Source organism: Pseudorca crassidens, chromosome 2 (genome assembly GCF_039906515.1).
Source record: "Pseudorca crassidens isolate mPseCra1 chromosome 2, mPseCra1.hap1, whole genome shotgun sequence".
NCBI classification, from domain to species: domain Eukaryota; kingdom Metazoa; phylum Chordata; class Mammalia; order Artiodactyla; family Delphinidae; genus Pseudorca; species Pseudorca crassidens.
Genome location: NC_090297.1, coordinates 137394311 through 137416759, shown reverse-complemented (window position 1 = coordinate 137416759; position 22449 = coordinate 137394311). Strand labels below are relative to the sequence as shown.

At 35.9% G+C, this 22449-nt stretch overlaps 1 protein-coding gene across 1 annotated transcript in view; it reads left to right on the top strand.

The window, feature by feature from the left end:
• The window catches only part of SHCBP1L (SHC binding and spindle associated 1 like), a 45831-nt gene extending 23854 nt beyond the window's left edge, over window positions 1-21977 (top strand). Inside the window, exons 8-11 of the mRNA XM_067728859.1 lie at window positions 18071-18224; window positions 19450-19700; window positions 20549-20671; window positions 21501-21977. Coding sequence (XP_067584960.1) covers window positions 18071-18224; window positions 19450-19700; window positions 20549-20671; window positions 21501-21752 — 780 coding nt within the window. The 3' untranslated portion in view covers window positions 21753-21977. The remainder of the gene's footprint in view (window positions 1-18070; window positions 18225-19449; window positions 19701-20548; window positions 20672-21500) is intronic.
• The last annotated feature ends 472 nt before the right edge of the window (window positions 21978-22449 follow it).

Here is a 22449-nt window from a genome sequence, read left to right as displayed (position 1 = left end):
CTTATCTTTTTTCTGCACTATAATATCCCTAAGTGATTTATCTGATCTCTTCCCGTGACTTCAGTTATATACACTGATAATCTAAAATATGTATCCACAGCCCACGTTTCCGTTCTGAGCCCCAGACCTATATGTCTAGCTGCCTATTACTCATCACCCCTTGATTACTTCAACTCAGATGTCCACAATTAAATTCATGATCTTATCCATTGACTTGTTTATATACTAGAGTTCTCTGTTTCAGTAAATGGCTCCACTATCTACCCAGTTGTTAATTACAATCTTCTGAGAGTTAGCCTAATCCTATCCCTCATCACCTTCATGTACCCTCTTTTATTCCTCATTAATACCATATCCTGGTGTACACCATGTTGTTTCAGAGAGCTACTGCACATCCTTTAGGTCTCAATTTAAATGTCATTTCCGTAGAAAAAGGCTTTCTCAACCTTCCAGAATACATTTTACTACATATTCCCATGTACCCTGCACTTTCTCTTATTGGCACTTTTCCTTATCATGACTGTATTAAATACTTTTGTGGCTATCTATTGCATGTCTGTCTCTTTTACTAGAATATGAGCTTCTTGAGAGCAAGGGGTGTATGTTTACCATTCATCCAATCACCTAGCATGATGCTTACACGAGGTAGGTGCTGAGCAGTTTTTGTTGAATTAGTAAATGAGTGCATGTTTGACAAGAGAGTATGGGGTATATGTGAAGAACTAAAAGAAGTCCAGCAAGGATGGTGTTTAATACCTAGGAGGAGAGTGGTTAGAGATAAAGCTGGACTATTAGACTGGTCTTATCTGCTATTCTACCCATTTTTATTATTTTCAACAAAATTTAACTTTCCTTTGATTTGCTTATTAGATCAGATTTTCAATAACGTTAATTATTCCACCAATTATATTTGTAACCATCTTTTAAAACATCATTGTAAAGTAAGGTATAGATTTTGCTTTTATCTCCAGCCTTTTAAAATATTTTTATTTATCTTTCTTTTGTTTTTAAATCTGTTTTTGGCTTTATTTTCCTATATGGCAGTAAGAAATTTATTTGATTTTTATTCAGTGCTTTGCTACCCTGTCTTCATTTGTGTAAGTAAATATCCATGAACTTCAGAGGACAGGATAATGAGAGGAAGGCTACTCTGAGAAGGCAGTTATCATCAACTTCCACTTTGCTTGGATCTTTGATTTTAGATTTACCTTTGAGGTTGACAAAAAATTTTAATTTGACGGTAGTTGCAGCTATGTACATAAGCCTTTAACAATTTTCTCAACTTTGAAGATTCTTTACTTGGTGTTTTTCCTCGTCTATACTCTCTCCTTAAACAGTTTTATCCATGCCCATCATCTTTATGCTGGTGATCTTCACAAGTAGTATAGCGAAAAGGCATGGACTTTGTAGTCAGGTAAATAGCCTGTCTTGGGCAAGCTGCCTGACCTCTGAACCTCAATTTCTATTTGCAGAGTGCTTTAAAAAGAGAAAAAACTGTGTACTGTTCTGATGAGGATGATGATCTCTGGAGCCAAACTGCCTGGATTCAGATTCTGGCTTTGGCACTTACTACTTATGTGATTTTCAACAAGTTATTTGCCCATTTGTGCTTTAGTTCCTCATTTGTAAAATGGGGATAATACCTTATTTCCTTATTTATAGAGCTATGAGTGTTCCTTATTTATAGAGCTATGAAGATTAAATGAGTTCATATATGTGATGTGCTTAGAATAATGGTCAGCACATAGTAAGTACTAAATAAATATTTTATTACTACTATTACGGCTACCACCACCACTGACACCTTATAGGGTTTTTTGAGAATGAAATGAGATGCTATGTATAAAATACCTAGCAGTGTCTGGCACACAGTGGTTTTTCAGTAATTTCATTCCCTTTTCTCTTTCCCTTCTTGCTTGTATTCTTTGCTGACCAATATTACTACAAGTTCTTCCCAGCACCTTTACCTTATGTCTCACTAACATACAACAATCCTAAATTTGAATTTATTAATTTAAAAAAATTTTTTGAATTTTATTTTATTTATTTTTTTATACAGCAGGTTCTTATTAGTCATCAATTTTTTACACATCAGTGTATACATGTCAATCCCAATCACCCAATTCAGCACACCACCATCCCCATCTCCCCGTGGCTTTCCCCCCTTGGTGTCCATACGTATGTTCTCTACATCTGTGTCTCAACTTCTGCCCTGCAACCTGGTTCATCTGTACCATTTTTCTAGGTTCCACATACATGTGTTAATATACATTTGTTTTTCTCTTTCTGACTTACTTCACTCTGTATGACAGTCTCTAGATCCATCCACATCTCAACAAATGACTCAATTTCATTTCTTTTTATGGCTGAGTATTATTCCATTGTATATATGTACCACATCTTCTTCATCCATTCGTCTATCGATGGGCATTTAGGTTGTTTCCATGACCTGGCTATTGTAAATAGTGCTGCAATGAACATTGGGGGGCATGTGTCTTTTTGAATTATGGTTTTCTCTGGGTATATGCCCAGTAGTGGGATTGCTGGATCATATGGTAATTCTATATTTAGTTTTGTTTGTTTGTTTGTTTGTTTGTTTGTTTTTGCGGTACGCGGGCCTCTCCCTGCTGTGGCCTCTCCCGCTGCGTAGCACAGGCTCTGGACGCGCAGGCTCAGCGGCCATGGCTCACGGGCCTAGCCGCTCCGCGGCATGTGGGATCTTCCCGGAAAGGGGCACGAACCCGTGTCCCCTGCATCGGCAGGTGGATTCTCAACTGCTGTGCCAACAGGGAAGCCCTCTATATTTAGTTTTTTAAGGAACCTCCATACTGTTCTCCATAGTGGCTGTGTCAGTTTGCATTCCCACCAACAGTGCAAGAGGGTTCCCTTTTCTCCACACCCTCTCCAGCATTTGTTGTTTGTAGATTTTCTGTTGATGCCCATTCTAACTGGTGTGAGGTGATACCTCATTGTAGTTTTGATTTGCATTTCTCTAATGATTAGTGATGTTGAGCAGCTTTTCATGTGCTTCTTGGCCATCCGTATGTCTTCTTTGCAGAAATGTCTATGTAGGTCTTCTGCCCATTTTTGGATTGGGTTGTTTGTTTCTTTAATATTGAACTGTATGAGCTGTTTATATATTTTGGAGATTAATCCTTTGTCCGTTAATTCGTTTGCAAATATTTTCTCCCATTCTGAGAGCTGTCTTTTCATCTTGTTTATGGTTTCCTTTGCTGTGCAAAAGCTTTTAAGTTTAATTAGGTCCCATTTGTTTATTTTCGTTTTTATTTCCATTACTCTAGGAGGTGGGTCAAAAAAGATCTTGCTGTGATTTATGTCAAAGAGTGTTCTTCCTATGTTTTCCTCTAAGAGTTTTATAGTGTCCGGTCTTACATTTAGGTGTCGAATCCATTTTGAGTTTATTTTTGTGTATGGTGTTAGGGAGTGTTCTAATTTCATTCTTTTACATATAGCTGTCCAGTTTTCCCAGCACCACTTACTGAAGGTACTGTCTTTTCTCCACTGTGTATCCTCGCCTCCTTTGTCATACATTAGTTGACCATAGGTCCGTGGGTTTATCTCTGGGCTTTCTATCTTGTTCCATTGATCTATATTTCTGTTTTTGTGCCAGTACCGTATTGTCTTGATTACGGTAGCTTTGTAGTATAGTCTGAAGTCGGGGAGCCTAATTCCTCCAACTCTGTTTTTCTTTCTCAAGATTGCTTTGGCTATTCGGGGTCTTTTGTGCCTTCATACAAATTTTAAGAGTTTTCGTTCTAGTTCTGTTAAAACTACCACTGGTAATTTGATAGGGATTGCATTGAATCTGTAGATTGCTTTGGGTAGTATAGTCATTTTCACAATATTGATTCTTCCAATCCAAGAACATGGTATATCTCTCCATCTGTTTGTGTCATCTTTGATTTCTTTCATCAGTGTCTTATAATTTTCTGAGTACAGGTTTTTACCTCCTTAGGTAGGTTCATTCCTGGATATTTTATTCCTTTTGTTGCAATGGTGAATGAGATTGTTTCCTTAATTTCTCTTTCTGATCTTTCATTATTTGTGTATAGGAATGCAAGAGATTTCTGTGCATTAATTTTGTATCCTGCAACTTTACCAAATTCATTGAAGAGCTCTAGTAGTTTTCTTGTGGCATCTTTAGGATTATCTATGTTTAGTATCATGTCATCGGCAAACAGTCACAGCTCTACTTCTTCTTTTCCAATTTGCATTCCTTTCATTTCTTTTTCTACTCTGATTACCGTGGCTAGGACTTCCAAAACTATGTTGAATAATAGTGGTGAGAGTGGACATCCTTGTTTTGTACGTGATCTTAGAGGAAATGCTTTCAGTTTTTCACCATTGAGAATGATGTTTGCTGTGGGTTAGTCGTATATGGCCTTTATTACATTGAGGTAGGTTCCCTCTATGCCCCCTTTTGGAGAGTTTTTATCATAAATGGGTGTTGAATTTTGTCAAAAGTATCTTCTACATCTATTGAGATGATCATATGGTTTTTATTCTTCAGTTTGTTAATATGGTGTATTGCATTGATTGATTTGCATATACTGAAGAATCCTTGCATCCCTGGGATAAATCCCACTTGATCATGGTGTATGATCCTTTTAATGTGTTGTTGGATTCTGTTTGTTAGTATTTTGCTGATGATTTTTGCATCTATATTCATCAGTGATATTGGTCTGTAATTTTCTTTTTTTGTAGTATCTTTGTCTGGTTTTGGTGTCAGGGTAATTGTGGCCTTGTAGAGTGAGTTTGAGAGTGTTCCTTCCTCCGCAATGTTTTGGAAGAGTTTGAGAAGGATGGGTGTTAGCTCTTCTCTAAGTGGTTGACAGAATTTGCCTGTGAAGCCATCTGGTCCTGGACTTTTGTTTGTTGGAAGATTTTAAATAATAGTTTCAATTTCATTACTTGTGATTGGTCTGTTCATATTTTCTATTTCTTCCTGGTTCAGTCTTGGAAGATTATACCTTTCTAAGAATTTGTCCATTTCTTCCAGGTTGTCCATTTTGTTGGCATACAGTTGCTTGTAGTAGTCTCTTAGGATGCTTTGTATTACTGAGGTGTCTCTTGTAACATCTCCTTTTTCATTTCTAATTTTATTGATTTGAGTCCTCTCCCTCTTTTTCTTGATGAGTCTGGCTAAAGGTTTATCAATTTTGTTTATCTTCTCAAAGAACCAGCTTTTAGTTTTATTGATCTTTGCTATTGTGTTCTTTGTTTCTAATTCATTTATTTCTGCTCTAATCTTTATGATTTCTTTCCTTCTGCTAACTTTGGGTTTTGTTTGTTCTTCTTTCTCTCGTTCCTTTAGGTGTAAGTTTAGATTGTTTGAGATTTTTCATGTTTCTTGGGATAGGCTTGTATAGTTATAAACTTCCCTCTTAGAACTGCTTTTGCTGCATCCCATAGGTTTTGGATTGTCATGTTTTCATTGTCATTTGTCTCTAGGTATTTTTTGATTTCTTCTTTGATTTCTTCAGTGATCTCTTGGTTATTTAGTAACGTATTGTTTAGCCTCCATGTGTTTGTGTTTCTTTCGGGTTTTTTCCCCTGTAATTGATTTCTAAAATCATAGCATTGTGGTCAGAAAAGATGCTTGATATGATTTCGATTTTCTTAATTTACTGAGGCTTGATTTGTGACCCAGGACGTGATCTATCCTGGAGAATGTTCCATGCGCACTTGAGAAGAAAGTGTAATCTGCTGTTTTTGGATGGAATGTCCTATAAATATCAATTAAATCTATCTGGTCTATTGTGTCATTTAAAGCTTCTGTTTCCTTATTTATTTTCATTTTGGATGATCTGTCCATTGGTGTAAGTGAGGTGTTAAAGTCCCCCACTATTACTGTGTTACTGTTGATTTCCTCTTTTATAGCTGTTAGCAGTTGCCTTATGTATTGAGGTGCTCCTATGTTGAGTGCATATATATGTATAATTGTTATATCTTCTTCTTGGATTGATCCCTTGATCATTATGTAGTGTCCTTCCTTGTCTCTTGTAACATTCTTTATTTTAAAGTATTTTATCTGATATGAGTATAGCTATTCCAGCTTTCTTTTGATTTCCATTTGTGTGGAATATCTTTTTCCATCCCCTCACTTTCAGTCTGTATGTGTCCCTAGGTCTGAAGTGGGTCTCTTGTAGACAGCATATAGATGGGTCTTGTTTTTGTATCCATTCAGCAAGCCTGTGTCTTTTGGTTGGGGCATTTAATCCATTCATGTTTAAGGTAATTATCGATATGTATGTTCCTATTACCACTCTCTTAATTGTTTTGGGTTTGTTTTTGTAGGTCCTTTTTTTCTCTTGTGTTTCCCACCTAGAGAAGTTCCTTTAGTATTTGTTGTAGAGCTAGTTTGGTGGTGCTGAATTCTCTTAGCTTTTGCTTGTCTGTAAAGCTTTTGATTTCTCCATCGAATCTGAATGAGATCCTTGCCGGGTATAGTAATCTTGGTTGTAGGTTCTTCCCTTTCATCACTTTAAGTATATTATGCCATTCCCTTCTGGCTTGTAGAGTTTCTGCTGAGAAATCAGTTTTTATCCTTATGGGAGTTCCCTTGTATGTTATTTGTCATTTTTCCCTTGCTGCTTTCAATAATTTTGCTTTGTCTTTAATTTTTCCCAATTTGATTACTATGTGTCTCGGTGTGTTTCTCCTTGGGTTTATCTTGCCTGGGACTCGCTGCATTTCCTGGACTTGGGTGGCTATTTCCTTTCCCATGTTAGGGAAGTTAATTTTTTTTTTTTTTTTTTTTTGCAGTACATGGGCCTCTCACCATTGTGGCCTCTCCCGCCGCAGAGCACAGGCTCTGGATGCGCTCCGGATGCGCAGGCTCAGTGGCCATGGCTCACAGGCCTAGCTGCTCCACGGCATGTGGGATTTTCCTGGATGGGGCACGAACCCGCGTCCCCTGCATCGGCAGGCGGACTCTCAACCACTGCGCCACCAGGGAAGCCCCCCATGTTAGGGAAGTTTTCGACTATAATCTCTTCAAATATTTTCTCTGGTCTTTTTTCTCTCTCTTCTTCTTCTGGGACCCCTATAACGCGAATGTTGTTGTGTTTAATGTTGTCCCAGAGGTCTCTTAGGCTGTCTTCATTTCTTTTCATTCTTTTTTCTTAATTCTGTTCCGCAGCAGTGAATTCCACCATTCTTTCACTTATCTGTTCTGCCTCAGTTATTCTGCTATTGATTCCTTCTAGTGTAGTTTTCATTTCAATTATTGTATCATTCATCTCTGTTTGTTTGTTCTTTGATTCTTCTAAGTCTTTGTTAAACATTTCTTGCATCTTCTCCATCTCTGCCTCCATTCTTTTTCTGAGGTCCTGGATCATCTTCACTATCATTATTCTGAATTCTTTTTCTGGAAGGTTGCCTATCTCCACTTCATTTAGTTGTTTTTCTGGGATTTTATCTTGTTGCTTCATCTGGTACATAGCCCTCCGCCTTTTCGTCTTGTCTGTCTTTCTGTGAATGTGGTTTGTTCTGCAGACTGCAGGATTGTAGTTCTTCTTGCTTCTGCTCTCTGCCCTCTGGTGGATAAGGCTATCTTAAGAGGCTTGTGTAAGTTTCCTGGTGGGAGGGACTGGTGGTGGGTAGCACTGACTGTTGCTCTGGTGGGCAGAGCTCAGTAAAACTTTAATCCACTTGACTGTTGATGGGTGGGGCTGGGTTTCCTCCCTGTTGGTTTTTTGGCCTGAGGCAACCCAGCACTAGAGGCTACAGGCTCTTTGATGGGACTAATGGCGGACTCCGGGAGGGCTCATGCCAAGGAATACTTCCCAGAACTTCTGTTGCCAGTGTCCTTGTCCCCACCGTGAGCCACAGCCACCCCCCACCTCTGCAGGAGACCCTCCAACACTAGCAGGTAGGTCTGGTTCAGTCTCCCCTGGGGTCACTGCTCCTTCCCCTGGGTCCTGATGTGCACACTACTTTGTGTGTGCCCTCCAAGAGTGGAGTCTCTGTTTTCCCCAGTCCTGTCGAAGTCCTGCAATCAATTCCCACTAGGCTTCAAAGTCTGATTCTCTAGGAATTCCTCCTCCTGTTGCCAGACCCTCAGGTTGGGAAGCCTGACATGGGGCTCAGAACCTTCACTCCAGTGGGTGGACTTCTGTGGTATGTGTTCTCCAGTCTGTGAGTCACCCACCCAGCAGTTATGGGATTTGATTTTACTGTGATTGCGCCCCTCCTACCGTCTCATTGTGGCTTCTCCTTTGTCTTTGGATGTGGGGTATCTTTTTTGGTGAGTTCCAGTGTCTTCCTGTAGATGACTGTGCAGCAGCTAGTTGTGATTTTGGTGTTCTCACAAGAGGGAGTGAGAGCACATCCTTCTACTCCGCCATGGTGTTTCCTCGACCTGAACTTATTAATTTTTTTTAACTTATTAATTAATCCCATCCCTAGTCCTCCTGTATTCTCTATTGAATTAATGTCCTAAATATCCTTCCAGTCAACTACATATGTTAAACCATATATGTTTAACTTTTTAAAGAACCACTAAACTGTTTTCCACAGCGGCTGAACCATTTTACATTCCCACCAGAAATGTTTGAGGGTTCTGATTTCTCTACATCTTTATCAGCACTTATCTGTCTCTTTCATTAAAGTCATCCTAGTGGTATATGAAGTGGTATCTCATTGTGATTTTGATTTTCATTTCGTCTTTTCATGTGCTTGTTGGCCATTTGTATCTCTGGTTTGGAGAGAGATCTCTTCAAGTCCTATGCCCATTTTTAATTGGGCTGTTTGTTTTTTTGTTACTGATTATGAATTCCTTGTATATTCTGGATACTAGATTCATATTAGATGTATGTTTATGTATGTTTTCTCCCATTTTATAGTTGTCTTTTCACTTTCTTAATAATGTTCTTTGACGCACAGACGTTTTAAAGTTTGGTGAAGTTCAGTTTATCTATTTCTTCTTTTATTACTCATGCTTTTGGTATCATACCAAAGAATCCAGTGCCAAATCCAAGGTCATAAAAATTTAACCTTATGTTTTCTCTTAAGAGTTTTATAGTTTTAGCTCTTATATTTAGGTCATTGATCCATTTTCAGTTAATTTTTGTATATGGTGTGAATGAGGAGTCCAATTCTATTTCTCTGCATGTAGATATCCCGTTGTCCCAACACCATTGTTGAAGAGACTGTTCTTTCCTCCACTGAATAGTCTTGGCACCCTTGTTGAAAATCAGTTGGCCTTGGTTGTATGGGTTTATTTCTGGGCTTTCAGTTCTGTTTCAGATACTGTCTATCCTTATGACAGTATCACACAGTTCAATTACCATAGCTTTGTAGTAAGTTTTGAAATCAGAGGTGTGAGTTCTCCAATTTTTTTTTCAATACTGTCTTGGATATTCAGGGTCCCTTGCAATTCCATATAAATTTGAGGATAAGATCTTCCATTTCTGCTAAAAAGGCTATTGGAATTTTGACAGGAATTACATTGAATCTGTAGATCAATTAGGGTATTATTGCCATCTTAGCAATATGAAAAGCTTCCAATCCATAAACATGGAGCCTTCCAATTTACTTAGGCATTCTTTAATTTCTTTCAGCAAAGTTTTGTAGTTTTTACATAAAGGCTTTCACCTTATATGTATGTAAAAATTATTCCTAGATATTTTATTATTTTGGATGCTCTTGTAAATAGAATTATTTCCTTAATTTTCTCTTCAGATTGTTCATTGCTGGTATATAGAAACAAAACTGACTTGTGTGTTGATCTTGTGTCCTGCAACTTTGCTGAATTTAATAGCTATCATACTTTTTTGGTGAATTCTTTTGGGATTTTCTATGTATATGATATGTAGAATCATGTTGTCTGCAAATAGAAATAGTTTTACTTCTTCCTTTCCAGTCTAGATGCCTTTTATTTATTTTTACCTAGTTGCTCAGGCTAGAACTTCTTCTGGCTAGTACAGTGTTGAATAGCAGTGGTAAAAATGGGTGTCTTTGTTTTGTTCCTGATTGTAGGGAAGTGTTACAGGATGAACTGTGTCTCTCCAGAATTCGTATGTTGAAGTCTTAATCCCCATACCTCAAAATATAACTACGTGTATTTGGAGATGGGTATTTAAAGAAATGATTAAGTTAAAATGAAGTCCTTATGGTGGGTCCTAATGCAAACTGCCTGATGTCCTTATAAGAAGACAAAATTTGGACACACAAAGAGGTACCAGGGTGCACATGCACAGAGGGACAACCATGTGAAGAGGAAGCAAGAGGGTGGCCATGTGCAAGCCAAGGAGAGAGGTCTCAAAAGAAACCAAACTTACTGACACCTTGATCTAGGATTTGCAGCCTCTAGAACTGTGAGAAAATAAATTTCTGTTGTTTAGCTAACTAAGTTTGTGATATTTTGTTACCCTAGGAAACTAATACAGGGAGAAAGTTTTCAGTCTTCTATGATTATGATGTTAACTGTGAGGTTTTCGTAAATTACATTTATTGTGTTGAGGAAGTTCCCCTCTATTCCTAATTTTTGAGTGGTTTTTATAATGAAAAGGTATTGGATTTTGTCAAATGCTTTTTTTTTTTCGGTACACGGGCCTCTCCTGTTGCAGAGCACAGGACAGGCTCCGGACGCACAGGCTCAGTAGCCATGGCTCACGGGCTCAGCCGCTCTGCGGCATGTGGGATCTTCCCGGACTGGGGCACGAACCCATGTCCCCTGCATCGGCAGGTGGACTCTCAACCACTGCGCCACCAGGGAAGCCCTCAAATGCTTTTTATACATCAATTGAGACGATCCTGTAGTTTCTTTCCCCCCTTTATTTTATTAATGTAGCATTGATTGATTTTTATATGTTAAACTACCCCTGAATTCCTGGGATAAATCCCACTTGGTCATAGTGTATAACTTTTAAAATACTGTTGGGTTTGGCTTGCTAGAATATGTTGAGGATTTTTGCATTTATATTCATAAGCAAAATTGGTCTGTAGTTTTCTTCTGGTTTCTTTGGCTTTGTTATCAGAGGATGCTGGCGTCATAGAAGGAGTTAGGAGTTGTTCTCTCCTGTTTTTGGAAGAATTGGAGAGAAGAATTGGTGTTAATTCTTTAAATGTTTTGTAGTAGTTACTAATGGAGCCATCTGGTCCTAGATTTTTCTTTGTTGGGAGGTTTTTGATTACTGATTCAATCTCTTTACTTGTTCTAGGTCTGTTCAGATTTTCTATTTCTTTTTGACTCAGTTTTGGTAATTTGTGTATTTCTAGAAATTTGTACAGTTCATTTTGTTGTTCATTTTGTTGGAGCATTTGTTGGTGTACATTTGTTCATAATATTCTCTTATAATCCTTTTTATTTCTAGAAGTTCAGTAGTAGTGTCTCCACTTTCATTTCTGATGTTATTTTTTGCCTTCTCCCTTCTTTCTTAGTTTAGCTAAAGGTTTGTCAATTTCATAGATCATTTCAAAGAATCAATTTTTGATTTCATTAATTCTATTGTTTTTCTGTTCTCCATTTCATTTATCTCTGCTCTAATCTTTATTATTTTCTTTCTTCTGCTGACTTTGGATTTAGTTTGTTCTTCTTTTTCTAGTTCCATAAGATATAAAGTTAGGTTACTGATTTGAGATCTTTCTTTTTTTAAATTTATTTATTTTATTTTTGGCTGTATTGGGTCTTCATTGCTGCGCGCAGGCTTCCTCTAGTTGTGGTGAGTGGGGGCTACTCTTCGTTGCGGTGCGCGGGCTTCTCATCGCGGTGGCTTCTCTTGCTGCAGAGCATGCGCTCTAGGCATGAGGCCTTCAGTAGTTGTGGCTCACAGGCTGTAGAGCGCAGGCTCAGCAGCTGTGGTGCACGGGCCTAGTTGGTCCACAGAACGTGGGATCTTCCCAGACCAGGGCTCGAACCTGTGTCCCCTGCACTGGCAGGTGGATTCCCAACCACTGCACCAACAAGGAAGTCCCCAAGATCTTTCTTTTTTCTTTTCTTTTTTTTTTTTTTTTGTTTCTTGTGGTACGCGGGCCTCTCACCGTTGTGGCCTACTCCCGCTGCGGAGCACAGGCTCCAGACGCGCAGGCTCAGCAGCCATGGCTCACGGGCCCAGCCACTCCACGGCACGTGGGATCCTCCCAGACCGGGGCACGAACCCGTGTCCCCTGAAACTGCAGGCGGACTCTCAACTGCTGCACCACCAGGGAAGCCCCAAGATCTTTCTGTTTTAATATAAGCATTTATAACTATAAATTTCACTCTGAACTCCACTCTGAGCATCCCATAAGTTTTGGTACGTTGTGATTTTGTTTTCATTCACCTCATTTTCTCATTTTTTCTTTGGGTTTTCTTTGACCCATTTGTTGTTTAAGAATGTTGTTTAATTTCCACATATTTGTGAATTTTCCAGTTTTTCCTGCTGTTACTCATTTCTAAATCAATTTCATTGTGGTCAGAGAGGATACATTTATTGAAATTTGTTTTGTAGCTTATCATATGGTGTATCCTGGAGAATGTTCTATGTGCAATTAAGAAGAATATGTATTCTTCTGTATTGAGTTCTGTGTGTATTAGGTCTAGCTGAATTATAGTGTTGTTCAAATCCTGTTTCCTTATTGATCTTCTGTAGATGTACTAGTCATTATTGCAAATGGAGTATGGAAGTCTTCAACTATTATATTATTGTAGAACTGTCTAGTTCTCCCCTCAGCTCTGCCAGTGTTTGCTTCATATATTCTGGGGCCTCATTGTTTCCTGCATATGTGCTTATTATATCTTCTTGATGAATAAATTCTTTTTGGTCAATATATAATGTCCTTCTTTGTCTCTGGTAAGAACTTTTGACTTAAAGTCTATTTTATTTAATATTAGTATAGTCACTGCAGTTCTCTTCTGGTTACTATTTGTATGAAATGTTTTTTTCTATCCTTTTACTATTAATTTATTTGTGTCTTTGGACCTAAAGTGAGTCCCTTGTAGACATTATATAATTGGATCATGTTTATCCATTCTACCAGTCTCTATCTTTTAATTGGTGATCTTAATCCATTTACATTTGAAGTGATTACTGATAAGAAAGGACTTCTGCCATTTGCCATTTGATTTCTATATGTCATATTCTTTTGTATTTGATGAGTTTTTTCTAGTGTTTTGTTTGACTCACTCCTCATTTCCTTTCTGTATATTTTTAGTTATCGTCTTAGTGGTTACCATGGAGATTACAATTAACATTCTAAATTTATAACAGTCTAGTCTGGATTGATACCAACTTAGCTTCAATAGCACACAAACACTCTGTTCTTTTACAGCTCCATTCCTACTTTATGTTGCTGTTGTCACAAATTACATCTTTATACATTGTCTGCCCATTAACATGGATTTATAATTGTTTCATGCATTGCTCTTTTAAATCATACAGGAAACAAAGAAAAGGAGTTACAAACAAAGATTATAATATTACCGGCTTTATATTTACCCATGTATTTGCTGCCTTTGCTGGAGTTACTGCTTCATATGGCTTTGAGTTACTATCTAGTGTTCTTTTCCTTCAGTCTGAAGGACTCCCTTTAGCACAGGGAAGATCCAGGCTTTGTTTATCTGGGAATGTCTTAAGTTTTTCTTTATTTTGAAGGATAGTTTTGCCAGATATAGAATTCTTGGTTGATAGTGTTTTTTTCCCCCCTTTCAGCACTTTAAATATGTCATCTCATTGGTTTCTGGCTTCCATAGTTTCTTATGAGAAATCATGTTAATCTTATTGCCAGTCCTTTGTTCATATTGAATTGCTTCTCTCTTGCTGCTTTCAAGATTCTGTTTTGGCTTTCAACAGTTTGATTATAATGTATGTTGGTGTGGATCTCTTTGTATTTATTCTGCATCCATTAAGCTTCTTGGATGTGTTGATTCACATCTTTCAACAGATTTGGAAAGTTTCCAACCATTATTTTTTCAAATATTCTTTCTGCTCTTTTCTTTCTCTCTTCTTCTGGGATTCCCATATCAGTGTTCTTGATGGGATACCACTGGTCCTTTCGACTTTGTTCATTTTTCTTCCTGCTCCTTAGATCCAATAATTGCAATTGTCCTATCTTCAAGTTTGTTATTCTTCTGCCTGCTCAGACCTGTTATTGAACCTCTCTAGTGAGTTTTTCATTTCAACTATTGTACTTTTTTGTACTTTTACTGTACAGCTATAGAATTTCTATTTGGTTCAATTTTATAAGTTTTATCCCTTTATGGATATTCTCTATTTATTCATCTGTTGTTCTCTTGGTTTCCTTTAATTATTTATCCATGGTTTCCTTGAGCTCTTTGAGGCTATTTAAGACAATTGATTTAAAGTTTTGTCTGGTAAGTCCAAAGTCTTTTCTGGACTTCCTCAGAGATGGTTTCTGTCAATCTCTTTTTTTTTTTTTTTTCCTGTGAATGGGCCATAGCTTCCTGTTTCTTTGTATGTCTTATAATTTTTGTTGAAAACTGGGTATTTTTAATATTATAATGTGGTAACTCTGGAAATTGTATTCTACCCCATCCCCAGGGTTTGCTGTATTGGTTGTTTAGGACTGCAGTTGTCCATATGTTTAGTGAATTTTCCAAACTGTTTTTGCAAAGGCTCTATTCTTTTTTGTGTGTGGCTGCTGAAGTCTCTGTTATCTCAGCAGTTAGTCGGTGACCTGACAGAAATTTCCCTAAACACCTGCAGCTAAAAAGAAAAACTAAAACAAAAAACTCCTTGCCTTTGCAGATGAGCTCTGAGTTGAGGCACTCCTTCAAACTAAGCCAGGCTGCCTACAACTCTGCCTTAGTTTTCACCTCCTGCTTGCACAGGGCCCAGTGATTAGCCAGAAGCACAAGCTTAAGGTCTTTACAGATCTCTTCTGAGTATGCATCCATCCCTGAGATTGTGCATTTTACTGTAGATTCCCCAGTATATAAGGTAGCTCTTATTTCCCCAAGAATCTTCCTCTTCAGCCTCCTCATTTGTAGGCTTTTCCTTGCCCTTCCTTCATCCTTTGTCCCAGGTAGCTTTGGGTAGAGTATGTCTTTAAATGCTTTCATCAGATGCTACTATAAAGCTGCTCCATCCTGGGGGAGGTGAAACAAAGGTCAGTTTCTTTGCCAGTCCCTCTCCTGAGATACTGATCATCAGACAGGTCAAAATGCAGTCACAATTTTTTTGAGAATAAGATCCCTATTTCCCCCACCCCTCACCCATCCCAGTGCCAGCAAGCCACATCAGAAATATGGGCTGTTGCTATTCACTCAACTGCTGCCAGTCTGGAGAATGGGATATGGTAGGCAAGTAAGTAAAAACACCAGAACACTTTCTTACTGAATTTTAACAACCTCTTCATCTAGCACTTCCTTGGCTGCTATGTTTAATTAGATTTCAGAGTTACAAAAAAATATTGATTCTGTCATTTTTTGCCAATTTGTTTGCTTTAGAAGAAGTACTAATTCTTGGAGCTCTTTACTCCACTATTTCCAGGGTGTCACCTCTTTCTTGTATCTTCCTCTCTGCTCTCTCCTTCCTGAATGCATTGAGAGATGCTCAGTTCTGTCTTATCTTAAATAACAAAACAATATCTACCCTAAATACCACATCTTTGTCTCTTCCCTTGCAGAGCCAAACTTCTTGAAATATTTGGCTTCACTTGTCTTTACTTCTTTCCCATTCATGCCTCTACTCACTGTGATCTGGTTTCTGCCTCCAGAACACCAGTGAAAATGCTCTTGTGGTCATGTGGGACCAAGCTGTGGCTAAATGCAGTAGGGATTACCATCTCTTTTAATCTTTCAGCAGCATTTGACATGATCAACTACTTCCTCCTTTCATGACACCTTGATCTGATTTTCTTACCACCTCTTGGGCCACTCCTCAGTTTTCTTTGTAATATCTTGTTTTTGCCTATCCTTTAAATGTTATTCCTCAGTGTTCTGTACAAGGGTGCTACCTTTTCCTTTTTATACATTCTTATAGCTAATCTCACCCATTCCCATGCTTGAATTATCATACAAGTAAACAATTCTAGGATCTTTATACCTTGTCAGATTTCAGTCCTGTATTCTAGATCCTTATATAGATGGTCTACCGGATATCTCTGAGTGACTCCACTGGTGCCTCAAATTAACTGGCACCAAAATTAAACTCATTATCTTCCCCCATCAAACATTTTTCTCATGTTTCCTGTTTCAGTGAATAAGGCAAAAATAAATGATGGGAATTCCCTGGCAGTCCAGTGGTTAGGACTCTGAGCTTCCACTGCAGGGGGCACGGGTTCGATCCCTGGTCGGGGAACAAATACCCTGCAAGCCGCACACATGGCACGGCCAAAAAAAAAATTTTTTTTATACATATATATATATATAAATGAGATGTATTCTAGAGTTCTTCCAAAGTATTTACAGAGGTAGTCCTTGTACTGTCTGCTACAGAAGTATTTAGAGTATGTAAGATGTAATACAAGCACAAATGACTGTATTGGTTTGCTGATTTAGTGAGGATTTTAAGAGTTTCATATATATATCTGGAAAAAAATGTTCACTCCTGCTTATCAAAGAAAATTAAAACGAGGCAGTGAGCCTATTAAAATGGCAAATATTTTTATACATTTAAAAGATACCCCATGCTGATGAGCTTGCAGAAAAGTGAGTTCTCAGACCAAGTTTCATTTGGTTAAACTTTCTTGGAGGGTGGTTTAGCAATATGTATCCAAAAGGCTTAAAATGTTTTATACCTTTTGACTTAGTAATTCTCAATCTAGTTTATCCTAAAGAAGTAACTAGCGATGTGCATAATTTATTTGTGGTCGTATTTTTGTAATATTGAAAAAAAATGTAAGCTATCTAAATGAGGGTAAGAAAATCATGACACATCTGTATGATGTATTATTATGTAAATCATAAACATTAGGCTTTGTAGACACAGATGTAGAGAACAAACATATGGACACCAAGAGGGTAAGGGGGTGGGTGGGATGAACTGGGAGATTGGGATTGACATATATACACTAATATGTATAAAATAGATAACTAATGAGAACCTGCTATGTAGCACAGGGAACTCCACCTCAGTTCGCTGTACAGTAGAAACTAACACAACGTTGTAAAACAACTATATCCCCAATTAAAAAAAAAAAAATTTAGGCTTTGAAAAAATATTTAAAGACATGGGGAAATGTGATATAATGAAATGAGAAAAATCAGGATTCAAAACCATATGCATCTATGGTATGATATATTGGTATTACGAATAAATGAATATATGCATGGGAAAAAGATAAGAAGGAAATATCTATATATTTTATTTAGGTTAAAATTTCCATTTTTGTTATGCTTTGTTTCATTTTGTTTTTTACAATAAGTGCCTCTTATATAATAAGAAAAACGATATATGAATGATGATGCCATTTCTACTGGGATAAAAGAATAGGCATTTTTTCAGAGTATATTTTTAGTTACCAGATTTTATTTTTAAAGTTCCTCATTCTTCATGGCACTAATAATGAAGTTCTTTCCCCTTTCCTACTCCCAGTGCAAATTTCTGGTACTTTTTTGCTTTTAGTTCTAGAATCTTTAATATATAAATTTTTGTTGGTTTACCAAAATTTTAGAGTCAGTTTGAGTTAAAACAAAGTAGTAGTTTCCAGTAGGAAAGAGATCTGGTGTCATCTAGATCTAAAACTTAGCTTCACCACCCACTAACTCTGTGTCCGTGGGCAAATCATTTACTCTCACCGAGTTTCAATTTCTTAACATTACAAGGGTATAATAATACTTTACCTCAAAGAACTGTTGTGAGGCTTAGGAGGTAATATGTAAAGGTCAAAATATGACTTCTGGCTGTATTTAATAGCTGTAAAATTACTAGTGATTGTAATCATTCACTAGTGAATGTAATTGTAATGAGAAAATCTCTTTTCATCATTCCTTAATTGATGGACTGATACTTTGAGCATTTAATGAACATAAATACACAGAGTATTTACAGTGCACTACCTATACAAAGTCAGTCTTTGGGAAAAGCACATGTTACCAATGAGTTAACTGATTAAAATGACCTGTTTCAGTTTGACCTATTGTTTTATTTCTTTTTTTTTTCAGGTAAAGGACTTATCTTCAGACACACTTCTCCAACAGCATGATGATTTGGATTTGGCTTTGGACAGTTGTTATAGTGGAGATACAGTAGTTATTTTTCCAGGAGAATATCAAGCTGTAAATCTTGCTTTATTGACTGATGACATCGTTATAAAGGGTTAGCAAGGCATCCTTTGCAATTTTTTAACAGCAATGTATGCTGGAGAAACTGTATTTTATAAACATGGTTAATCAGATTACTAGAAATTAGAACAGGGTTTTATGTTTCACAAAAATCCCTTATGTGCTTTTTACAGTTAAGATTTTCTCACCTGTTCAGTAGTATATTATCTGTACAGGTGACCTCGTTTGGACATACTGTACCAGAGCAAATCAATGAGACTACTTTTTCCCCATGATAATGTAGCACTACAAGCAGAGATTCTAAATAAATACTCAAAATCAGAAAAAAAAAAATCAGTTCACGATATCTTCTATTAGCTCTATATTTTTACCTAAACTACTTTTTTCTCCTCTGTCTTCATAGCACTTCATAGCACTCTAGTAGGGAAACCTAAATGTAAGGCTATATTAAAATATGCTCAGCATTTTCTCAAGAAGTTTAATTCACATGGAAACTCAAGAAGTAAAAAAGCAGAGTTTACTAAATTTCTTTTAGGTTCTGAACATATTTAGTGAACATATTTAATTTTGCCCTTTTACATTAAAGTAAGGTTATTCCCCTTGTCTAGCCAAAAGAAAAGACAGATGACTTAAACTTTGCTATCAATTCAAAAATTGAGCAAAATTTTCACTAGATTTTGATGACTGTAGTCAGTTATATTTTGCTGAACTATATGGGTAATAAGGATCATATTTGTAATTTTAAAAATTGGTAGTCTTCTTAAAGATCCAACCCCTCATTTTTGGATTGATGTTAAATTTAGAAGATTGCTCATACTACTCTAGAACAAAATTATGGATATGATTACATTAATCTTGTAACCTAATTCAAGTCTCTGCCAGTCTTTTTCGTTATGGTAATTTATAATGGTTTTGAAACCAGGTTTTGGTAAGATACTTTTTGTATCTTACACATTTTGTAGATGACTGCTCACTATATAATATAGGGAAATATATAGTGGAAGGAGTATGTTGAATAAGTACCATAGGTACATTTAGATTGATTATAAACCCAGATTCTTCCATCATGGCATCAAAATAAGGACAAAAGACTACATTATAGTTAAGTATCTAATTAGCTGACTGAATAATTACAGATGTTACTTATTAAAAATGTGTGAAAAGAAAAACTTAGTAAGAACAAGTATTATTGAATGACTAAAGGGCTTTAAGCTTTGGGAGTACTGATTTAATTATGTATTTTTGTCTTTATACATCAGGAATTGGAAAGAGAGAGGAAATTATGATTACTTCTGAACCTTCTTATGACAGTTTTGTGGTGTCCAAAGCTGATAATGTGAAATTAATGCATCTATCTTTGATACAACAAGGGACAGTTGATGGTATTGTGGTGGTGGAGTCTGGTCACATGACTCTAGAAAACTGTGTATTAAAATGTGAAGGAACAGGAGTGTGTGTTCTTACAGGAGCTGCTTTGACAATTACAGACTGTGAAATAACTGGTGCCCAGGTATTTTATTTTATAAAATTTATGGGTTTATTTGGCTATTGATAACTTTGAGTGATCTTAATATGGAAACAAAGGGTAACAATTATTTTATCTTTTAATTGAATTATAATTAAACTTAGAAACTGACAAAAGTAAATAAAATGAGAACAAGTATACATGTGTCATTATACACTTAGTACACTTAGGAAAAGTAAACTGCCTAAGTCCAAAGTAAGAAATTACTAGTTTTGGTTTATGTGTGATTTTTAAAAAAATCTAGGTATCAGTGGCTGTAAAACAGATCATGAGTCAGTTACTTGATCGTTTACTTAAAAAGATGTAAGTACTTATAAGCTATCAGACGCTGTAAGGTATTGATTAGTTCTGACAGCTTGAGTCTAAAGATAACAATCACAAAGACCATTAAAGGACTAGAAAATTGAATCAAAAAAAGATTAAAGGAAGCAGAAAAATAAGACCTTTTTACAGAATGACTTTTTCTTAGTTCCCACTAAAATAAGGAAATACTTAAGTAGAATTATGAGGGATTTAGAGTATATATAAATGAATTTTTATAACTATTGAAAGTTGCTTAAAGAGGTCTTAGACTCCCTTCTAAGACTTGATTTGGGTAGGAGAGAATGTTATACGCCATATGACTTCAACCTTCCTTCTAGGCCCAATGATTCTCTGACACAAACAATTTGTTTTAAACATTATCTCCACAAAATTGTTGTCTGCACTATCATGTATTTTCATGTAACTTAGTGTGTTTAGATTGCTAATATAGAATTAGTTTTCAAATATAAAGAAAATTTTGGAGAGGTGCATGTGTTTTATAGATTGTTTTATTTGCTTTTAATTTACAGGGTGCTGGTGTTGAACTGTATCCTGGAAGCATAGCTATTTTGGAAAGGAATGAAATTCATCACTGTAATAACCTCAGAACAACTGACAGTTCAAAAAGCACCTTAGGTGGAGTTAATATGAAGGTATTTTCACATTTTTTAACATAGAATTGTTGTAAGAATTATAAATAATTATTAGAAAGATACCTTCAGTCTTAAATTTTAGTCTAAATATTATTGTTGATTTGGAAAAGTATGGTACAAGTAATTAAAATATGGTTTAAATGATGGTTGATAGGAAACAAGTTTAGTCTTATTTAATAATTTCAACTTAAATTCTTAGTAAATAACTTTGAATATGAGAAAGTACTCTTATAAATGTTTTAATTTTTCACTGAGCAGACCTGTAATAGATTTTCCAAGGTAAAGCAAATTAAGAGGATAAATATATTAAATATTTTAAGTCTTACTTTCAAACTTTGTAAAATAATTTAAGCTAACCAATTAAAACATTAATAGCAATAATTTATAAGTGAAATGCCTTCCCATTCCTTTCTACTTCTATAAATTCTACTTTTCTAGGTCCCTCTCTAGACTCGCATAGTTAATGAAGTTTTCCCTAGAACACTAATTTACATATCATTATTTTAAATTATTTTCATCTTTAGCATTTTCATTATCTGAAATTATTTTCATATTTATCATGGGATATTGCTGTATCCCCATCTAGAATCAGTTGTCTTTATCAATAATGGATAAAATTGAAAACTCCATTTAATATTAAAACTTTTTGTAGTTAGTATTACATTAATCCAGTGTGAGGAAAATAATACTTGTTCAAAACTGAGAGATTCAGTTGTTCTAAAGAAATGTGTAAACTCAAGAATAAGTTCTAGAGTTTATGAGATGTTCATTAGTTCATATTTTATTTTTATAGAAATTGAAAAACTAATTTCCTTGAATAATTTAACAGGTTCTTCCAGCACCCAAGTTGAAGATGACCAATAATCATATTTACAACAACAATGGCTACGGAGTAAGCATTCTTCAACCAACTGAACAGTTTTTTATTGTAGCAGAAGAAGCCCTCAGCAAAGGGACTGCTTCAGGAGATAAAAAAGATGATAATATGCTCTCCAAAGTAATGCAAAATCTGAATCTGGAAATGAGTAATAATAAAATAGAAGCAAACCTAAAGGGGGCTATCAGAATAGTAACAAGTTAAAGCATCTGGATCTATGTTAAAGTTTTATGTTTCAGATATTTAATAATTCTCGTATCCCACAGAAATGGTAGTTTTAATTAAATGTGAAACTTAATTTAAAAATTTAAATATTTAATGCTTTCATTGAATGATTCATTTTAACATGTTTTTTAAAATAAGTTTTGAGATATAATTTACATATCATAAAATTCACACTTTTAAAATATTTATTATTTTAAATATTTATTATTTTTATTTATTTATTATTTTAAAATAATTCAGTGCTATTTAGTATATTTTTAGTATATACCATCATCACTAATTCCAAAAACAATTGTGGTTTTAAATATTGTTTTATATAGTCTGAGTCCAATAAGAAGCTTTAGGTGTTTTATGTAGAGAATTGAAAAAATAAAAAAAGTTTATGGACAATACCTGATTCATTCCCATTTATCTGTGCAGGTAACTGGAATAAGATAAGATAGCACTATGTTTAGGCTTAACTATAGGAAACAAGAAAATTCAAAATAAGAGAGGCAAAAAACAAAGAAATTATTTCTCCTTCAAAGTCACACACATTATTTCAACTTTCATGCCTCCCTCCAGCTAGAATCTGATCACATGGCTGCATCTAACTGCAAATGAAGCTAGGAAATATAATCTTTAAATTGGATGGCATGTGTCCTCTAAAATAGGGTGTTTGTTTTGTAAGAAAAAA